This window comes from Chiroxiphia lanceolata, chromosome 1 (assembly GCF_009829145.1).
Source record: "Chiroxiphia lanceolata isolate bChiLan1 chromosome 1, bChiLan1.pri, whole genome shotgun sequence".
Classification (NCBI taxonomy): Eukaryota; Metazoa; Chordata; class Aves; order Passeriformes; family Pipridae; genus Chiroxiphia; species Chiroxiphia lanceolata.
Genome location: NC_045637.1, coordinates 73,732,593 through 73,749,634, shown reverse-complemented (window position 1 = coordinate 73,749,634; position 17,042 = coordinate 73,732,593). Strand labels below are relative to the sequence as shown.

The 17,042-nt window shown below is 37.1% G+C and overlaps 1 protein-coding gene across 7 annotated transcripts in view; it reads left to right on the top strand.

The window, feature by feature from the left end:
• SEMA5A (semaphorin 5A) overlaps positions 1-17,042 on the top strand; it is a 333,475-nt gene that overhangs the window by 303,698 nt on the left and 12,735 nt on the right. For all 7 annotated transcript variants that reach the window (XM_032697771.1, XM_032697806.1, XM_032697781.1 and 4 more), the window contains 2 exons: positions 2,390-2,608; positions 12,509-12,679. In XM_032697771.1, the coding sequence (XP_032553662.1) occupies positions 2,390-2,608; positions 12,509-12,679 (390 nt within the window). The remainder of the gene's footprint in view (positions 1-2,389; positions 2,609-12,508; positions 12,680-17,042) is intronic.

Here is a 17,042-nt window from a genome sequence, read left to right as displayed (position 1 = left end):
CTATGAATGCTGAATGAATTACTGTAAAACTGTGAAAAGTCTGCTTCTTATAATAAAATTTTTAATGCTTTGGAAAGAAGAAAACACAGGGGAACACTTGCTGCAGACCAAACTCCACAGCAAAAAGATTCTTTAGAATCTTTTTCTGTTTCAGAGCTAAAGTACCTTAGAGTTTTCCCTTAGAAGATTCTCCTTCCCAGTCTACAGTTTAAATAGGAAGAAATCAAATACCATAATGTCATATAAGGTCGCAATTTTCCTTAGGACTTAAAAAGCTACACATGTCCTGCAAAAATATCTTGAGAATATCCTAGAATTGTTATGAAGTGATACACCCTGCAGTGATTTATGAAGAAAATGACTGGAGGGCTGGCCTGATTAATACTTGTTCCATTGTTTGTATTGCTTTTAATTTAATAACTAAAAAAAGCCCTTAATTTGAAATTATGGTATAAAAAATAGTATTATTTTGGTCTCACAGCTCACTGCGTACATAAGTTAAGCATTTCCATGACCAAAGTGATAAAAAAACTGCATAAAAAAGGGTCTTACAGAGTAGGAAATTGGACCTGTATTCGTAATTGATATACTGGTTCTCTGTCTTGCTCCCTTTTTTATTTTTGTATGTATGTCTTGCTTTTTAAAATGCTGCTTTTAATATCTGTGTAATAGAATCTGGCTCAGCAGGAGAGAAATAGTTACCCTCTATAATTCCTGAAAGGTTTTATCCATTTTTAGTAATTTTTATATTGCCGTTCTGATGTTTTCTTATTAATTTCAACAGTTTCCTATTACAAGTATTTCTGTGTCAGTGCATCATCATTCCAATACTGCCAGTTATCAAGTGTTGAATAAAAATATGCAAACCCTCATTTACTTTGGGATTGTTGTGGGTGTACTTCTCAGAGAAGAACTTAAGCAGTGATAGTAATGCCATAACCACATGTAGAAATAGGGTGCAGTTGTTTCAGTACTGTACACTGCAAATCAGAGGCTCCTCCGTCCTGGTTATGCTGAATGCTGGTCCTGTTCTGTCCAGGACAGACTCTTCACAGTATTTTTTGTTTCTGTTTTCATCTCATCATTAAGTACATCTTCTGTTTCTTTGTCTCCATTTGATACTCCCACAGTGCCTATGCCCGTGAGTAGGGCACAAAACAATTTCTTAAGAACAGACATTTTTGCTGCAGTTAGAGCTGCCAACAGTCCCCTGCATTTCTCCACTGATGGTGATACCATTCGTCTCTACTTATACCAGCAATACCGAAGCTCTAGCATAGAGAGGCAGACACATCCTCTGTTGTTTTAAGTACCGGTCACAGGACCTTCTCTCGTCACGACTACTTAAATAAGTGCTTGTAATAAAAACGGCAGTTACTGGTCCATCAATCATAGAGTGATGCTAACACTGGGAAAGGTGAACTGCTTTGGCAACGGTAGTGTTGCTGGAGTTGCTTAGTAGTGATGCTTAGCAGTAATGCTACAGCTCAAGAGTGGTTTCATTGTTGTGATGAGTGCAATTGAAGGAGTCTTTTTGCATGCAGGATCAAGACCAAAAGTGACAAAGATACTTCAAATGAACAAGAGATTATTAGAAGTTGACCCAGGGCTATATCCAGGCATATTGGTTGTATGCTGTGAACAAGATCTGTTCCAGATCCTTTCATTGATAAATAGCCGACTTCATCCATTGCTGTGCAATCTGATACCTTTTCTCTCTACTAAGCTCACTTAGAAAATATGTTTTCCACTGGCTAGGTGGTTATTTTAACTAGGAAGTATTCTATGTTGTGTGTGTGCGTGTGTGTATGTCTCCAAAAGGCCTATTTCCATGGCTTATATGTGGCTTAGAACACTTCAACTTAGTGAAAATAAACTGATTTTTAAAGTGACAAAACACAGCTCCTCACAAAAGGGCAGTTTTGCTAGACTTTCTGGAATTTTTAGTGGACATTATCTAAAGTCTGAATAGGAAAAGTACAGTCCATTGTTGCCTAGGATACCTTCTTTCTCTAAAACAGAGGCAGTAATATCTATGTAATATATCTGGAGATTTTCTGATGATAATTCCTGTGCAAGAGAAAGGTAATTTTTGTCATTCTTAGGTGGAATGAATTGGCTAGTTCAGTCAACACAGACATAAAGTTTTAACTAAAGTGTTAGATCCAACTCTCTTCTCTGGTTCTGTACAAGTGATTATGAAATTTGTATTACGGAAGAGTTTCTCGAGATGAAACTGGGGTTTGGATTGTAAGACTAAAGGTCAAGACCTTCCTGTTCGTATTACTTACTATTAGAAGCCTAGGAGTAAATTTGAAGAAGAAAAGGTTGTTTTGGAATGAGATACTGTTTTAATTCAGTATTGCTTTTTCAATCCTTATTTTATTAGGATTGCCAGGGGATTTCTTACGTTCTGGACGATACTCTGCTCATACCATCAATGGTGCCTGGTCACCCTGGTCTCCATGGTCTCAGTGCAGTCGTGACTGCAGTAGAGGTATACGGAATCGCAAACGGGTCTGCAGCAATCCTGAACCCAAGTATGGGGGACTTCCTTGCCTTGGCCCATCTCTGGAGTACCAGGAATGCAACATTTTGCCTTGTCCAGGTAAGATTCAAATCCTAGAAATTCATTCTTACAAATGAAATTAGAGAAGGGAAAATCAAATAGTTCAACTTCAAGGCTATATATTGCAGTAATTGTTTTCCTTTTTTCTTTTTTAGTTGGTGGGTTTGAGGTTTGTTTTGGTTTTTGGGTCAATTACAGCTCAAATTTACCTCTATAATATAAGTGCATTTAGGTAATATTCCCATGTGATGTCAATCAGTTTATCTTCAACAGTAGTAACAGCTATGTCTTTTTTCACTTGTGATACTGACTGTAAAAATATAATTTTAGTATATAAACTTATCAGAAAAAAAAGACATAAGAAATCTGGCAAGACATGAGAAATCTGGCCTAGTTTTTATTTGAACTCAAAATATCATTTTCATCACAGTGTTTGCTGGCACTAAATCTGTGCTAGCTCTTGAATTTAGAGCCTCCAGCAAATAAGACTCAGGACTGATCACCAAATTAAATGGTAATTCAAGTAGACCATAAAGATTGTTCTTGGAACCTTGAGTTTCTCCTTCATTGAAAGCTTTTTTAGGATTCTATGAAAGGAATTACAAGTAGAATATGTGTTTACAAGAAACTGCTTTGGATTATAAATCATTGTTGCTTCTCAGACATCTGGCGAAAAAAAAGATCTTGGTTTCAGTCACCTCTCACGCTTCATAAAACAGAAATCCAAACTGAAAGGCTTTTGAGCTTTGCAGAGGCTTTCTGGAAAAAGGAAGGGGAAAGATATAGGAAGGAAAACACATGAAGAAAAGAAGGTGCAATTGGATTAGGAGGAAGGAATTCAAGGTAAGAAAGAATAGTGAGGAAGAAGGAAAAATTACTGAGATACTCAGTTCTTTACGGTAGGAACAAATAAATTTAGAAATAAGCCTTCATACATCTTTAATTTTATTAATGATGTATAAGAATACTGCATATTTTATTATTGGAGAATGGAGCTTTTGTCATTTATTCAAGTTTGGACCTGAAGAATTACTATTACATGTGTATCACTATCATAAAGCATGTGTGTATTAATGTGTGTGTATGTGTCTGTATATATATATTTTTCCAATCTTATTGCAGTGCTTTCCCTAAGCTTTTTAAGCCCTTTAACAGTCACTGCCCATTCTCTGCATTAGAATCTAAGCAGTAGGCAGATCTGTACAGAAGGACACAGTTCCCTCTCAGGTGTACACAGTTTCTTGAAGAACGTGCTTCCATCTTGCATTAAACCTAAGCAATATGTTTTGGCACATAGCCCGCAAACCCAGTAGCTCTGTGAGCATTCTGGCTGTTCACTGAAAGTTAACCTCTTTACAGTTTTACTGCTAACAGGAACAATAGGATTTTTTGGCAAATTGAATGCCCTGAGGCATTTAAGCCTCCATCTCTCCTGCTGGTGGGGCAGATCCAAGGGGGATTTCTGCTGGGGATCCCTGCTTCAGTCTGGGGGAACTGAGCCCACTGAGCCATTGAAGTTCTGAAAGAGGCACATGGGCACGACAAGCCAGCACTTTCTGGTGAAATTTTCTTGCTGCATCCAAGGAGGAAAGTAGCTTTAGTTGCTCATTGTGTAGCTCCTCTGTCTGTCAGTGTGAATATCTGAGGAGATCCAGGGAAAAGACTATATGCTTCTTTCTGTATAAACAATTCTGTTTCATGTGACTGCACTGTTGATCTGTGAAAAAATTTGAGGGTTGGCAGTAATGCCGAGGTCAAAGGTTTTAGAGGACCATTGTACTAACATGTGCAAGCCTCCTCAGGGATGTATACAGTAGGTAAAGGCAGTTAGAAGGTAGCATCTTCTCCTCAGTTCCTTCTTCCCTTGCGAAGGGAATCCCTCCACAAGACACAGGCTTCAGCTTCCTTTGAAGCATATGAGTGGTGTAGTATTAGCTAACAGGTCTGCTCACAAATTTTAAGATATCTGATTGTATTATCATACTGTAGTAACAGCAGTACATGCATTAAATGGGCCCAGATTTGTTTTTCATCCTTTGCTATTGATTTTCAAATTAAGTGCTCTCTTCAATTTTGTTGGATTTTTTAAAAGTTAAAAGAAGTCAAAGGTTTTTCCGAAGTAGTATTTTTATTTAGCTCTCCAGCTATTACACTGTTTTATTTTTGAAGGAAATTGTTTTAACTGGTAAAACACAGTTACGCAGACATAATTTTGTTGTAGAGGCCCTAGTTGTTTATGGGTTAGCCAATACCTCAGACTAAAATACATGAAGTTGTAAGGCAGAATTTGAAACTGTGCTTTATGCAAAAATGATTCCCTCTTCTGCTGTTTCTGAATTTGAAAATATTTTTAAAGATCAGTAGACATAAATTGTAGTGGGCCTTTCTGAAGCAAATAGTGTCCTAATATATCTAATAACTTTTTTCAGAGACAAGTTTCATTTTTCTTTTTAGTGCAAAGCAAATTTGAATAAAGATGTACAGATTGAATGAAATATTTAGATGTATCATGTCCTGCAACAAGGAATCACAAAGTTCCTCAGCTACAGAACTACTGTTTGCCAATAATTAAGAAGAAATGGAGGGGGCTAAATCAGATCTCAGATAAATCTCAAGGGAAAACATTGCCAGCAGTAGATGTAATTAATTTTTTTTTTTTAAGGCATGGGAGAGTAAAAAATGATTGCAGCATAGGGGTTATCCATAAATTAGACCTGATTATAATTTTGTAGAAAGGAAATAAATTTTTATTAGAGAAGCATACCAATTAATTTGAATTCTCTTAATTTTTAATGAAAGTAGCAAAAAGTTAAATTGGTGGCTAAACATGAACATCTATTAGGTTGACATTCATGTGACATCATCAAGAAAGGGCAGACATAAACCATACATGAGTGAAGAGCCTCTGCTCCAGGCCCACGTGTACAAATCTACCGTACCCCACAGTAAGGACACAGAGGAGACCAGCCAGGAAGAGAAACCATGGTTGAATCAGTTTTCAGCCTTCTTGTTAACGAGAACAAGAAGGTTCTTGTCCTTTCAGTGCTAGGGACTGGATTTCATTTCCTATGTGCTTATAATATTTCGGATAGCTCTATAAGTCATTCTTACTGTAGCGATCTGAATGAGTTTCTAAAATGTCCCTGTTAGGCTTTGATCACACAGCCCTTGCTGGTGTTAATGAAAAAAGGCTGGTATCAGGGCAGATCTCACTGAGGTATTGACTCCTCCCACAGACTAAGTTGTAGATAAACATAGAGTAAATATGTCAGGCCCTTCTTTCCAGTGTGAGCATCAGGGAAAAAAACAGGAAGTCTGCATAGTTCATTCTTGTCCATGTAGATAAGTGTGGTGCACGCAGAAAGGTGAAGGAATGTGGGGAGATTTTGTTCTGACCTCGACCTTAAAGTATTTGCCACAGTACTGGAAATAAAATTGCAACAAAGAAGAATGTGATGCTTCATAAGATTTACCTGAGCTCCCTCAGGGTAAGAACAGCTTCACCTGCTCCATGCTGTCACAGATCACTTAGTTACAGTCCAGTCCAGTCATTTTACTTTTAGAAATATTCTAGTTAGTAGGAAGGGGTACAGTGGCAGCCATAAGGAATCCTTCCTGCTCGTGCAGGCTCAGGTTCTGCTTTGCTCCCTCTTCCACTTATTGCAGGTAGGATCAACCCCTCGTGATGTAAACTACTGAGAAAGAGGAGTGATAGAGAATATGAGCGGTGTTTAAGTCATGCTGAAAGTCAACTTTAATCTTCTCAATCAGTTAATCTGGGCTCAGTGTCATCCTGGAAGACACCAAGTGCTCTGAAGGACTAACACAATGAAAAAGTCCACGGAGCAATCAACGTACAAGGCTGTCTTGTCCGGTTAAATGTCTTGCACCATCATTTTAAATATACTTACTGATATATTAATAGCCAGCAATTTATGATTGAATGTGCTGAAGGATCCCAGAACTTAAAAAAATTGCTAAATTCATCTAGAACCTGCCTTCGGTGGGTACTGTTAAATCTTTTTTTAGCCTGCAAGGGAGAAACAGTGAAGTTTTTTACACAGTTGTAAATGGTCCACTGAAGTGCAGATTGCTAGCAGACACTAGGCAGATTGCTTTTCGTTCATAGTATTTGAAGGCTGAATATATAATAGTAAATTGAACAGTGCCAGAAAATTGCCAGAAATTGTACCCAGGCCCTGGAAGATGATTTGTCTGTATTGTTCAAGTTTTAGAATGATCCCTCATACAATTTTGCCTTCAACTAACTAGCACTCTCCCAAATAATCTGCAGAAATAGTTTGCAAGTCAGTACAGGGTAAAGGCATGGTCTCTGTACTCAGTTTCCATGTGGCTAAACTACTTTGACGTACAAGGGAATTTGAACTATTGTCTTGCACTAGCAAGTTATGCTTTGGCACTATGTCTCAGCTCCTTATTTATGCCTCAGAGATGTAAATAGCATTGAGCTGGCAAGAACTGAAAAGCCTCAGTAACTATGGAAAGGATATGTCAATGCTCACTGACATTTCTGGGTTTTTTGAATTACTAATATGAGATCAATATTAAAAAAAAGAAATCTATAATGTTATCCTTGGGGGCTTGCAAAATATTTACATTACAAAGAGAAATCCATGATGAAGAGAAGTGTTGTTTGAATTTTAAATTCTGCAAATCTACAAAAATTAAAAGACTTTATGAACTAAAAGAACATAAGAAATACTATCCTAGTTCACAGCATTACAGATCTCTTCAGTTATTTCTGTAGAAAAGGATAACTTTTTTTATTTTTGTTTTATTTCTTGTTGCCTTCTCTTATATTCTTTCTCATAGGGACACTTGGCCAATGTGCCTTAATGAGGCATTTAAAGCACAGCTACATGAGCACCACTGAGTAGCATGAGCTACAGGAGTTTCCATTCCCTCTTCTTCAGAGCATAGTGTTAGATCAGAGGGAAAGGACAGTTACCATCTCTTAGATTTGAAATTCTGATATTTCATAACAATATTTTGGGATTTTACCAACTTCAGATTTTTATTATAGTAGTTTTAGTTTGGTTTAGTTGTGACATTTTGGCTAAGGTCACTAAACTTGCTAATAACAAGTTTCAGATATACAAAACTCCCTGAAAGACTATTTAAGTTATTTATGCATCCCTAAAGCCATTTGTTGTTTATTGTTTCTTGTCTTCATTATTGGGGTTTTTCCTCCCATTTTTTTCCCTTTGAAGTTCATATTTGCCACAAGGAAGCAAGAATGTATTTAAAAGAACAGACAGAATTTATCCTGCAATAGCTTCCTAAATCAGGAGGAAAAACAAATATTCCAGTAAAGCTTGTCTCTGTGGCTGCTGCATTGATATCTTTAGTCTGCTTCTGTAGCCAGTAAGAAGAGGAATGAACTGTCCTGCGAAACAACGATTGCTTTTCTAACTTAAGAGTCTCAGTTGCAGACTTAAATCCAAGTGGATCCTTAGATTTTGTTCTTGTTCTTTCCTTAGAAGTATTTATTTGCCTTCTGTGTTTCTGCCTTGCACTATGTTGAGTACTTGTTTCATCCAGGATTGCTTTTATGAATAAAAGGTATCTGTAGCATCACAGAAACAAGACTTTGACTTTGTAAACTGTGATGTAAAAATTGCTCTTTCCCCACACTGAACATGCAGCAATATCCCACAGGATTAGGAAAAAACCGTAGAATAAGTGATGTGGAATGGGATGATCCCCAGGTGTCTGGAAGTGAGCAGTGTTCTCTTGGGTCTGTAGGCTGCCCAATGTGCATGTCCCCAGGTCTTACTTTTGCATTTCTGCAGGGGGAGAGGACTACTGCCTCTCTATTTTTATGCAATCATGCAAACAGAAAAGACTGACTTTTCAGCATTTTTTATTCTCTTTTGCCACACTTTTAAAAAGATTAGCATGAAAAGTTATAAACCTAAAGGCATACACACGCGCACACGCGTGCGCGCACACACACACAAAAGCAAACCACAAAACAAAAAACGAATGGGTTTTATTTGGGGTTTTTTGGTTGTTTAAATTCAAAATGAGACCAGACAGTATATGAAGGAGCCTGCAATCCTCTCTGTGTTCTTAGGTGAGGCCAGTGTGTCTGCCCACACTTCCTTCCACTTCCTTGTAAAACCCAAAGTGCATAGCAGGGTAGTAAGTGTACTCAGTTGTCTCTTGGAAATTCTCCAGTAGTCTGGATGTTTTGTCATGTCCCCAGGAGATCCCATTTCTGTACAGGGTTTCTTCTTGGTACATCCTCTTTCCTATGGTGTGGATTTTTTTCATTATAGTGAAGAAATATTCATTAACCTCAACAACAACCAGTAGGCAAAAAGTTGTTTGCTTTACTATAAAGGAAAGAGCACTGTTTGAAAGCACCCTGCTAGCTGAAGGAAACCTTCCTAAACGGATCAACCTCAGCTATTGTCACAAAATGTAAAGGCTCTTTAAATCTTTCATTGTGGAACTGCTTTAACGACTTTCTTTTGTCCAACAGCTCTACAAAACTCTTATGTAAAGAACCTGTAGTGACTTTCCTTGCAGCTGTGTATTTTTCCTCCTATAAGGGGCAGAAATAACATTAAGGACTCCATGACAAAAGGAAAAAAAAAGAAAAAAACCCAACCCATATGGTTCTGTGTTGCTAAGCAACTTAAAGAAAGATGAAAGAAACCACAGAGCTCTATTTAGGTCTTGTAAAAACTCAAGCAGTAAATACCCACTGCTTTGATCTTATTTAACCATGATGATGCCTTATCATACTCTGTTGCTGAAAAGCAAAAGTTCTGGGGACAAATAAAAAAGGTACTTATGATAGTCCTTGAAAGGCTAGAGATTTCGGAAGGCGGCCTGTCAATAAATAGTTGCTAAATACCCAGTTATAATTGCACTGTCCAGCTCAATTAGGATCAAATCTAACTTTGTCTAGTATATTTGTCCTTTCCCATCCTCCCCAGACCCACTTCTTCCTTTATATCTGAAGTTATGTAGTACAACCATGATCACTGCAGCTGTGAAACATGATGACATTCCTGGGTGTCACATCGGTCTCTGTGTTCTTGGCCACTTTTAGATCGATTGCATAGTTTCAAAATGCACGTGCATTTGTGTCTCTGGTCCATTGAAAAATAAGTAGAAAAGTGTTGGGGGTCACTGTCTCCATTACAGTGAACAATGTAGAGGTAATGTTTCCAGATGATTTATATTCTGTCTAGGCAACCTCGGGCAGAATCAATTCTGGTTTGTGGAACTCTATATGCTGCAGCAAGTATGCCTCTGATTAGTCATTTTGAGCTAGTCAGCGATCACTTTAAAGAAAAAATAAAAAAACTAAAAAGGGAGTATCTAGAAAGGTAAAGCCTTAAATATCTCATGAAAGGAATAGCTTGGATAACAGCTTCTGCTTTTATTTGACATAATTTAAAAAGAAAGAAAAACAGAGGCAAGTTCTGAATAAAAGATACCATGTCTTGAAATTGTTATAAAATTGCACAGTATATTTCACCTGCACCGAAGACAAATAACCTATGGATTTCTTAGATATGAGTTTGCATAATACTATATTAACAGAGTTATCTCAAGCAAAAAGACATATTTGTTTTCCAGTGAAAAGTATGAATAAGAAAAATATGAATAAAAGAATAAGTCAAGTACTCTACCGAGATGAAGTATTTATTTATGATAGGTGGTATAAAAGTCTCTCATACAGCTGTATAGCTAGATTATTTGGTTGATAAATATATCCTGGAAAAAATGTAACAATCATTGAATTCCTTAATAAGGGAAATAATTTATTTCAATTGCATACTTGGAATATAGAACCAGATTCCACAAATCCTATCTGTCCAATCAGGCTTCAGAGTCTACATACATTACTTGCAAAAGTTTTTGCAACTACAGTTCTTACCAAGAAAGTACCAGCTCCATGCTTTCTTGATGTTTAGGATAATGTTGCAAATAAAAAATACAGGGAATAAAATGCTGTCTATTCAACAGCTTCACTTACAGGATTAGTAAATAGCCTAAGACATGCATTAGTGAATTACCTGTTTGAATAGCAGTTGAGAACCTGAGGCTATGCTATGTCTGAAATTACATTAAAAAATGCATGTATAGGTTTTAATATCAAAATTCTCCTAGATCATTTTCTCACTCTTGAAGCCTTTGCACAGAAATCATTCTACTTGACTCACAAAGTGCATTTGTGATATACAATGCTACAAAGCCAAAATGAGTAATTTTTAACTGTTCTATATCTCCATTCAAGAGAGATTTTAAATGCAGTACTACACAGATATTTTCATTGTAAGTTATTTTTTTTCAAATTTGGAACCCTTTTTTTTTTTGTTGTTAGAGATAATCATGGAATAGCATTTCAGTACACCACTAGAAATTACTCCTTGAAAAGTTGTTTCATTAACTGAGCAGAAAAGAGCCATTATGAAATGGTGATGAATGTTTTGGAGACTTCAGTGACTATCAATTTTTTCAACAAACCACAAAATCCTACAAAGAATGTCTTAAATGAGCGTGCTGTAGAAATTACGTACAGAAAAAGTGTACTTATTTAGTATTTTTAAAAGTGGGAAATAATAAGTTTCTGTCCTATGTGGTAAAATGCCCAAAGCTGCTATGAGTGATGGGAGAAAAACAAGTGAAACTTCTACTTGGTTTAGGACCCTATTAGAAAGGAAAATTTACAGCACATTGCCTTTATAGTACTTAGAGGCTCATCTATTGTGTTGGTTGAATTACACACTACTTATTTCAATCAGTTGCAGGTGCGGTAAATAATTTTCTTACTTAAGAATTAAGAAAGCGAGTGACAAACTTTAAATAGGAGATTGAAAAGAAATTAATTTTTTGTAGGATATGAAAATTTTTAAAGTTTAGGTTTTTGTCTCTTAAAAAAAAATTGAAATCAACAAAATACTGAGATTCTTTGCAGCAGGAATACTGTCCCTGGAAGGAGTACATCTGACTTTGCCATGTGGCTGCAGATAGGAAGCCTTTGACAGATGAGCTGCAACGTGGCCATGAAAACCAGAAATACATCCTGGAGCAGTAGCTGTAAGAAAAAAGGCTGCAAAGGAACCAGTCTAGGGCAGGCAATGAGGTCAACTTTCACTAAAATATTTTCTAGTGGTCATGTGTCAAAAGCCACTGAGAAATGGGTCTCTCATGAAATTCAGCCTACATGTCAGAAAAATCTTGTGCAAACTGAGTGGAGAATAGTTTGACATACTTGAATTAGTAAATACAAAACAGCAGGGGGGAGGAAGGAGGGGGGAATAATAACATTTATTCTTCAACAACTTGTGTTAGAAACTTAAGGTGGCAACTCCTTTTTCTCCATGTATGTAGCTTTTTTTTAAACTTCTGCCATTGTTCTGCTGCTGACATCTCTGCTAGAGCTGTGTTAAGATTGTAAGTATATATTAGCCCATCAAACTCTACAATGTGTTAGATCCTTTGAAATGGGTTGTAGGGTTAAGGCAATCCAGCTGGGTACAGAACAAAATCTGGATTCCTCCATCCTTCTGTTACTATTACTGGGTGAAGTTTTTTTCTATCAATAAAAAAACTACTCTGAACTTATAATACTTCTGCTAAACAAGCTTGGTATTCTGTTTCCTCACAAGTGAGAAAAGACTTTTGGCCTTCAAGATATTATGGTACTCACTGAAAGTGTCTTTTATGAATGAGTAATTTTGTTAGGCTTTCCAGCATACCAGGGGCTTTTAAAATATGTAAATTAAATTGCACTGTGGTAAGATTAAATTTGTGGGCCTATGTTCAGTGGCACCTAAAAATGTCCAATAATTTCCGTAGGCCATGAATAAGATCCGCAGAATATGAGGAAGATGGGCTGGATTATGTCACATCTCACATCAGTTTGGGAAAATATAGGTCTTTGTGTCTTTTCAGTGGATGGAGGCTGGTCTTGTTGGTCATCTTGGTCAAAATGCTCAGCAACTTGTGGAGGAGGGCATTACATGAGAACCCGTTCCTGTACAAACCCAGCACCAGCATATGGAGGAGATATCTGCCTTGGACTGCACACTGAAGAAGCACTCTGCAACACACAGCCCTGCCCAGGTACGGCAAATCAGCGGTGCATCTTTGTTGTTCATGTGCCACTGAATAAGGCATTCACAGTTAAGCAACATAATGTTCTTGATCTGTTATTTAGAAGCAAATAATTTCTTTCCCTTATTAAGTGCACAATCAGCTCTTACATTCTACAATGCTACAGTAAATCAAGTACTAGCAGGATATAGTATATAGGAAACCACAGCCTCCCTCTCTCTTTAAAAATTAAAATTTAAGTTACCAGGTCTGAATCTGGATTAACTAAAAATGTGTAATATTTGAAGTGGATCATGCAAACAGTTTGTGAGACTTAATATCACAAAGAAGTGCTTTTGTTATAGTACTAAACTTTCAGAGCAAGCAAATTGATGAGATTAATATTCAGCATGTGTTATCATGAGGTCCTTCAAGTAGATAATATTTGCCCTGTTTTCATAAAAAACACAAAACAAACTGTAGCATGCTTTGTAAAATACCTTCTTCAACTTCAGATGTTAAGGAACAAAGACTTCATCTTTTTAAATGACTGTGGAGTACTTAGTAGATGAAATGTCTCTAGTTGTATGATATTATGGATCATGTCTTTTTCTGTCATTTTGACTCTGCCTTTTGACCCATATTAAAGGAAACTCATTTTTTTTCATGAAATTTAAGTGACAAATTGAGATTAAAACCACAGAAACTTTCATTTATTGCCGATTAGTGGATTACAGGCAGCAGCAAAAGGAAAGAAGCAGCTCTGATGCTGCACTGTGTTACTTGCTTCACTTAGAGCTCCTAGACTTCATAGGAAAAGTCTTCTACTCATATGATGAGGCAGTGCATATGAAGGCAAAAGCCCCATGAGTTTGAATTTATGGATCCTATTACTTGTGATGAACTACAATTTATGGTAATTTCCTTTTCTAGGCACTGCATGTCTTCCAGCAGAATAAAAGTAGCTACTTTCTCAAAATTAAAGCCGATGAAACACCCTGTATTGTGTTTGAAAAAACCCAACAAACATAGAAATCAGTTGATGATTTGATTTTCTGAGGCAAATAGTGTGCATTTGTATGTAGAAATTACATAGCTGCCTTGAGATTCTTAAGGCGTCTTTAAAAGCTCAGAGCTAGTTCATTGTGCTAGTATTGTATCTACTTCTCTTGTTGTGCATTTATTTTCTACCGCCATTTTCCTATAAATGACAGTTTCCAAACATTTATAAATAATGTCTTCATCTTATTTTAACCTGTCTGTTAACCCAAATTTTGAAGTGGATGCAAAATAGAGGAAGAGGTTGATTTCATTTTGGTTCATGGATGTGGAAACCCTTATAAAACAATAAAATTTCAGAGGCTTAAAGTGTATTTGTTACATCTGTAATATTTTATTTATATTTCAGTCTCACTGAAAATTTGCCATAGGTTTTTGAAATAGCACATCATCAGCTAGCTATGAGAATGGTCTTTGCCCTACGTTTACAATACAGATTTCAAAACTACTTTTTACTGCTTTTATTTCGCAGTGGTATAGGTCAAAAATAACTGCAGTATTAGGAGTTTGGAAAGGCTCCAGAATCTTTGCAGAGCTGTTTTCTTGTGGTGAGGACCAGGTGAAGAGTGGTTCTTCCTTGTGCAGATCTGAAAGTACCATTGGTGACATTCACTATTGAGTGACATCTTTAATATAGGAAGGAAATAGTAATGACACTTTGAATCTAAGAACAACCAACCAACACAGAAATGCATATGCAAAAATGGAAATTATTTGTAACATTTCTTAAGGTGTGAAAAGAGCAAAGATTTTTTGGCATTTAAAATAGTAGGGTTTTTTTCCCAAACAAAACTAGCAGAATACTAAATTTTCTGGAATCCCGATACTAAAAATTTCTTGAGGATATAGAAGTTTATTGGCAAATCCAACTGAAAGTATTCAAATATGTGCTTAAAAAAAATAACAGACTTGTGCCTGCGAAATACATCAGTTTTTCTCATCTTTCATTTTAAAAGTGCCATTATTGAGTTTGTGGGTTTTATTTTATTTTATCCAAATGCAATTGCATTGATGTGAATGGAAGCACTGCAGTTTTGATCAATAGTGGTTTTTATAGGCTGCTTATGAGTAGGTGTAATCAGTTGCAATGGTGTCTGTAATGTACTGAATAAAACATTATCTTATACTTAAAATATTTACTGCTGTAAGAGGGGAAAATACGTTCTGTCCTTGGATTGTTAACTCACACATGAGAACAATGGATAAAGCAGTTGAGCATTTAGAAATGATGGTATAGTTCTGCATGAAAGAAATTTATAATCTTACATTGATTAACCTCATCTTCTGAGGTGCCTTCTTCACCAAGGGATCTCTTAGGAACTGCTTGAACTTAACCTGGCTTCAAAGGCCAGACAGGACTGTCTAGGAAGAAGATGTGACATGTCATGAGTAAGCCTTTCCATGTTAGAGGTGAAAAGCAGTGTCAGGTTAAACACCTCTCCAGCCTACCCTCTCTTTTACTTTCTGATGGCTTTTGCAAAAAACTGAGGAGAAAGTTGAGAGAAGCCTGCCTGAGGTGCAAAAGAACCTCAGATACTGTGAAGATAAAGGAATCAAAGGGATGAGTCAGGATAACTGAGTCAGTAGAAGTGCCTGCAAAAGCTATGGGTTCAGTGTCCCTGTGAGGGCAGAGATAGAGGCTCCACAAAGGGCAGGTGCAACAATTTGAAACTGTACATTTGTCAGTCTTGGGTGTTTTACTTCTCTGTGGCTCTCTGAGCTCCCAACAGTGGCACTCCTCAAAGCACAGTTTTCTACTTCACCATTGCAGGGATGACCATTCCTTTCATGCTTGCACTGATGTCCCCTCTCTCCTCTTCTGTGATTCTGTGTGCCAGATGAAGCTGATCAGCGTGGCACCAGACCCACTGATGACTACCTGTGCTGTAGTGACTGGGTGGCACTGTGGGACTCACTATGGGAGGGAGATACCCTGTGTTGCTTATATGGAAAGGTCCCAGTGCTCATAGTGTCTTTTATGAGTCCCTTAAAGGGCAGGCTGAAACAGTAACCTTACCCAGTTACCCATATGAGACCTATCATGATCTATGTGGACTCTGAAGTTTCTATTTTATCACGGGATGTAGTTCCTGCAGCGAAGAACCTGGAAGGCCGAAAGCACATTGGACAAGATGAGGCTGCAAAGTACACCAGCCAACAAGATGCATTTAGGATGCTCACAAGTATTTTGGCACCTACTGCATGTATCCCAATTATACCAGGACTGGGCAGGAGTCTTGGCTCTGGTTTAAGCATGCTCTCTGCCACCAATGAGAACTGGGTCAAGATTTGTATTGATCAACATTCCTTTAAACTTGAATGAGCAGAGCTTTATTTGTTACTAAATATATATGGTAAGGATCCATATACTTAGTTGAATTAGATCCAGCAGCTGATGCAGGTGATGACAGCACCTGTGGATATGCCACACTATGTAGGAAGGAAGAAACCTGTCCATTTGCTTGACTCCCACCTCAGCTCTCCTACCCCCCTGAAGTAGGATTGAACTACAATATGTCATCTGCTTCTGTGCTCCTACTACGAACTCTGCAAATGAAGCACTCTCAGGACCTTTCCTAAGAAACAGAAAAGCCAAAATAAAAAACTGAGTATTCTTCCTACTCACAATAACAAGATCCTACAAGCTGATTGTATTCAGGTATTTTCCCTGTTCAAATGAGGCCTCATCCAGACACTTGCTAATTGTTCATAAATATCAATATCCAGGTTCTTACCTGAGCTGGTAAGTAAATCCATTTTATAACTGACATTTTTAAAGACTACAGTCTCAAATATTCCTGCTGGAATCTTCTAAATTTATTGTGACTAAAGTTTTAACTTTTTTCCTGTGTGAATAAGGGGAAGGTAATGAGTAAATGTGAATCTTGTGTACTGGATTTATGCAATGTATTGAAAGGGGTCCAAAACAGTGTAAAACTTTCCCGACTTTCGACCTAATTGGCAGAGTAAAAAAGCTTCATTAATTCACGAATTTTGATGTTGTTCAATGTAACTTGAATCAAAATTAGATTATATATACTTTTTCATTTGAAGCAAAATGAAATTTGTAAATTTGCCTCATATAGACATAAAATCAATTAAAACTTTGAAGTAGAAACAAGCTCGGTTTGGGATAGTAGGGCTGTTTATTCCATGTTAAAACCATAAAACCTATCTCTATAGGAGAGCTGACAGAAGAAAGAAGGAAGTTTAACTGAACTCTGTCTTTATTATGTTTGCCTAATTCAGAAGAGTCCTATGAAGGCAAGACTTGTGCTTGAATTGTAAGAATGCTGAGTGCAGTACACTCACAGCATCTTATGGGAATGAGATC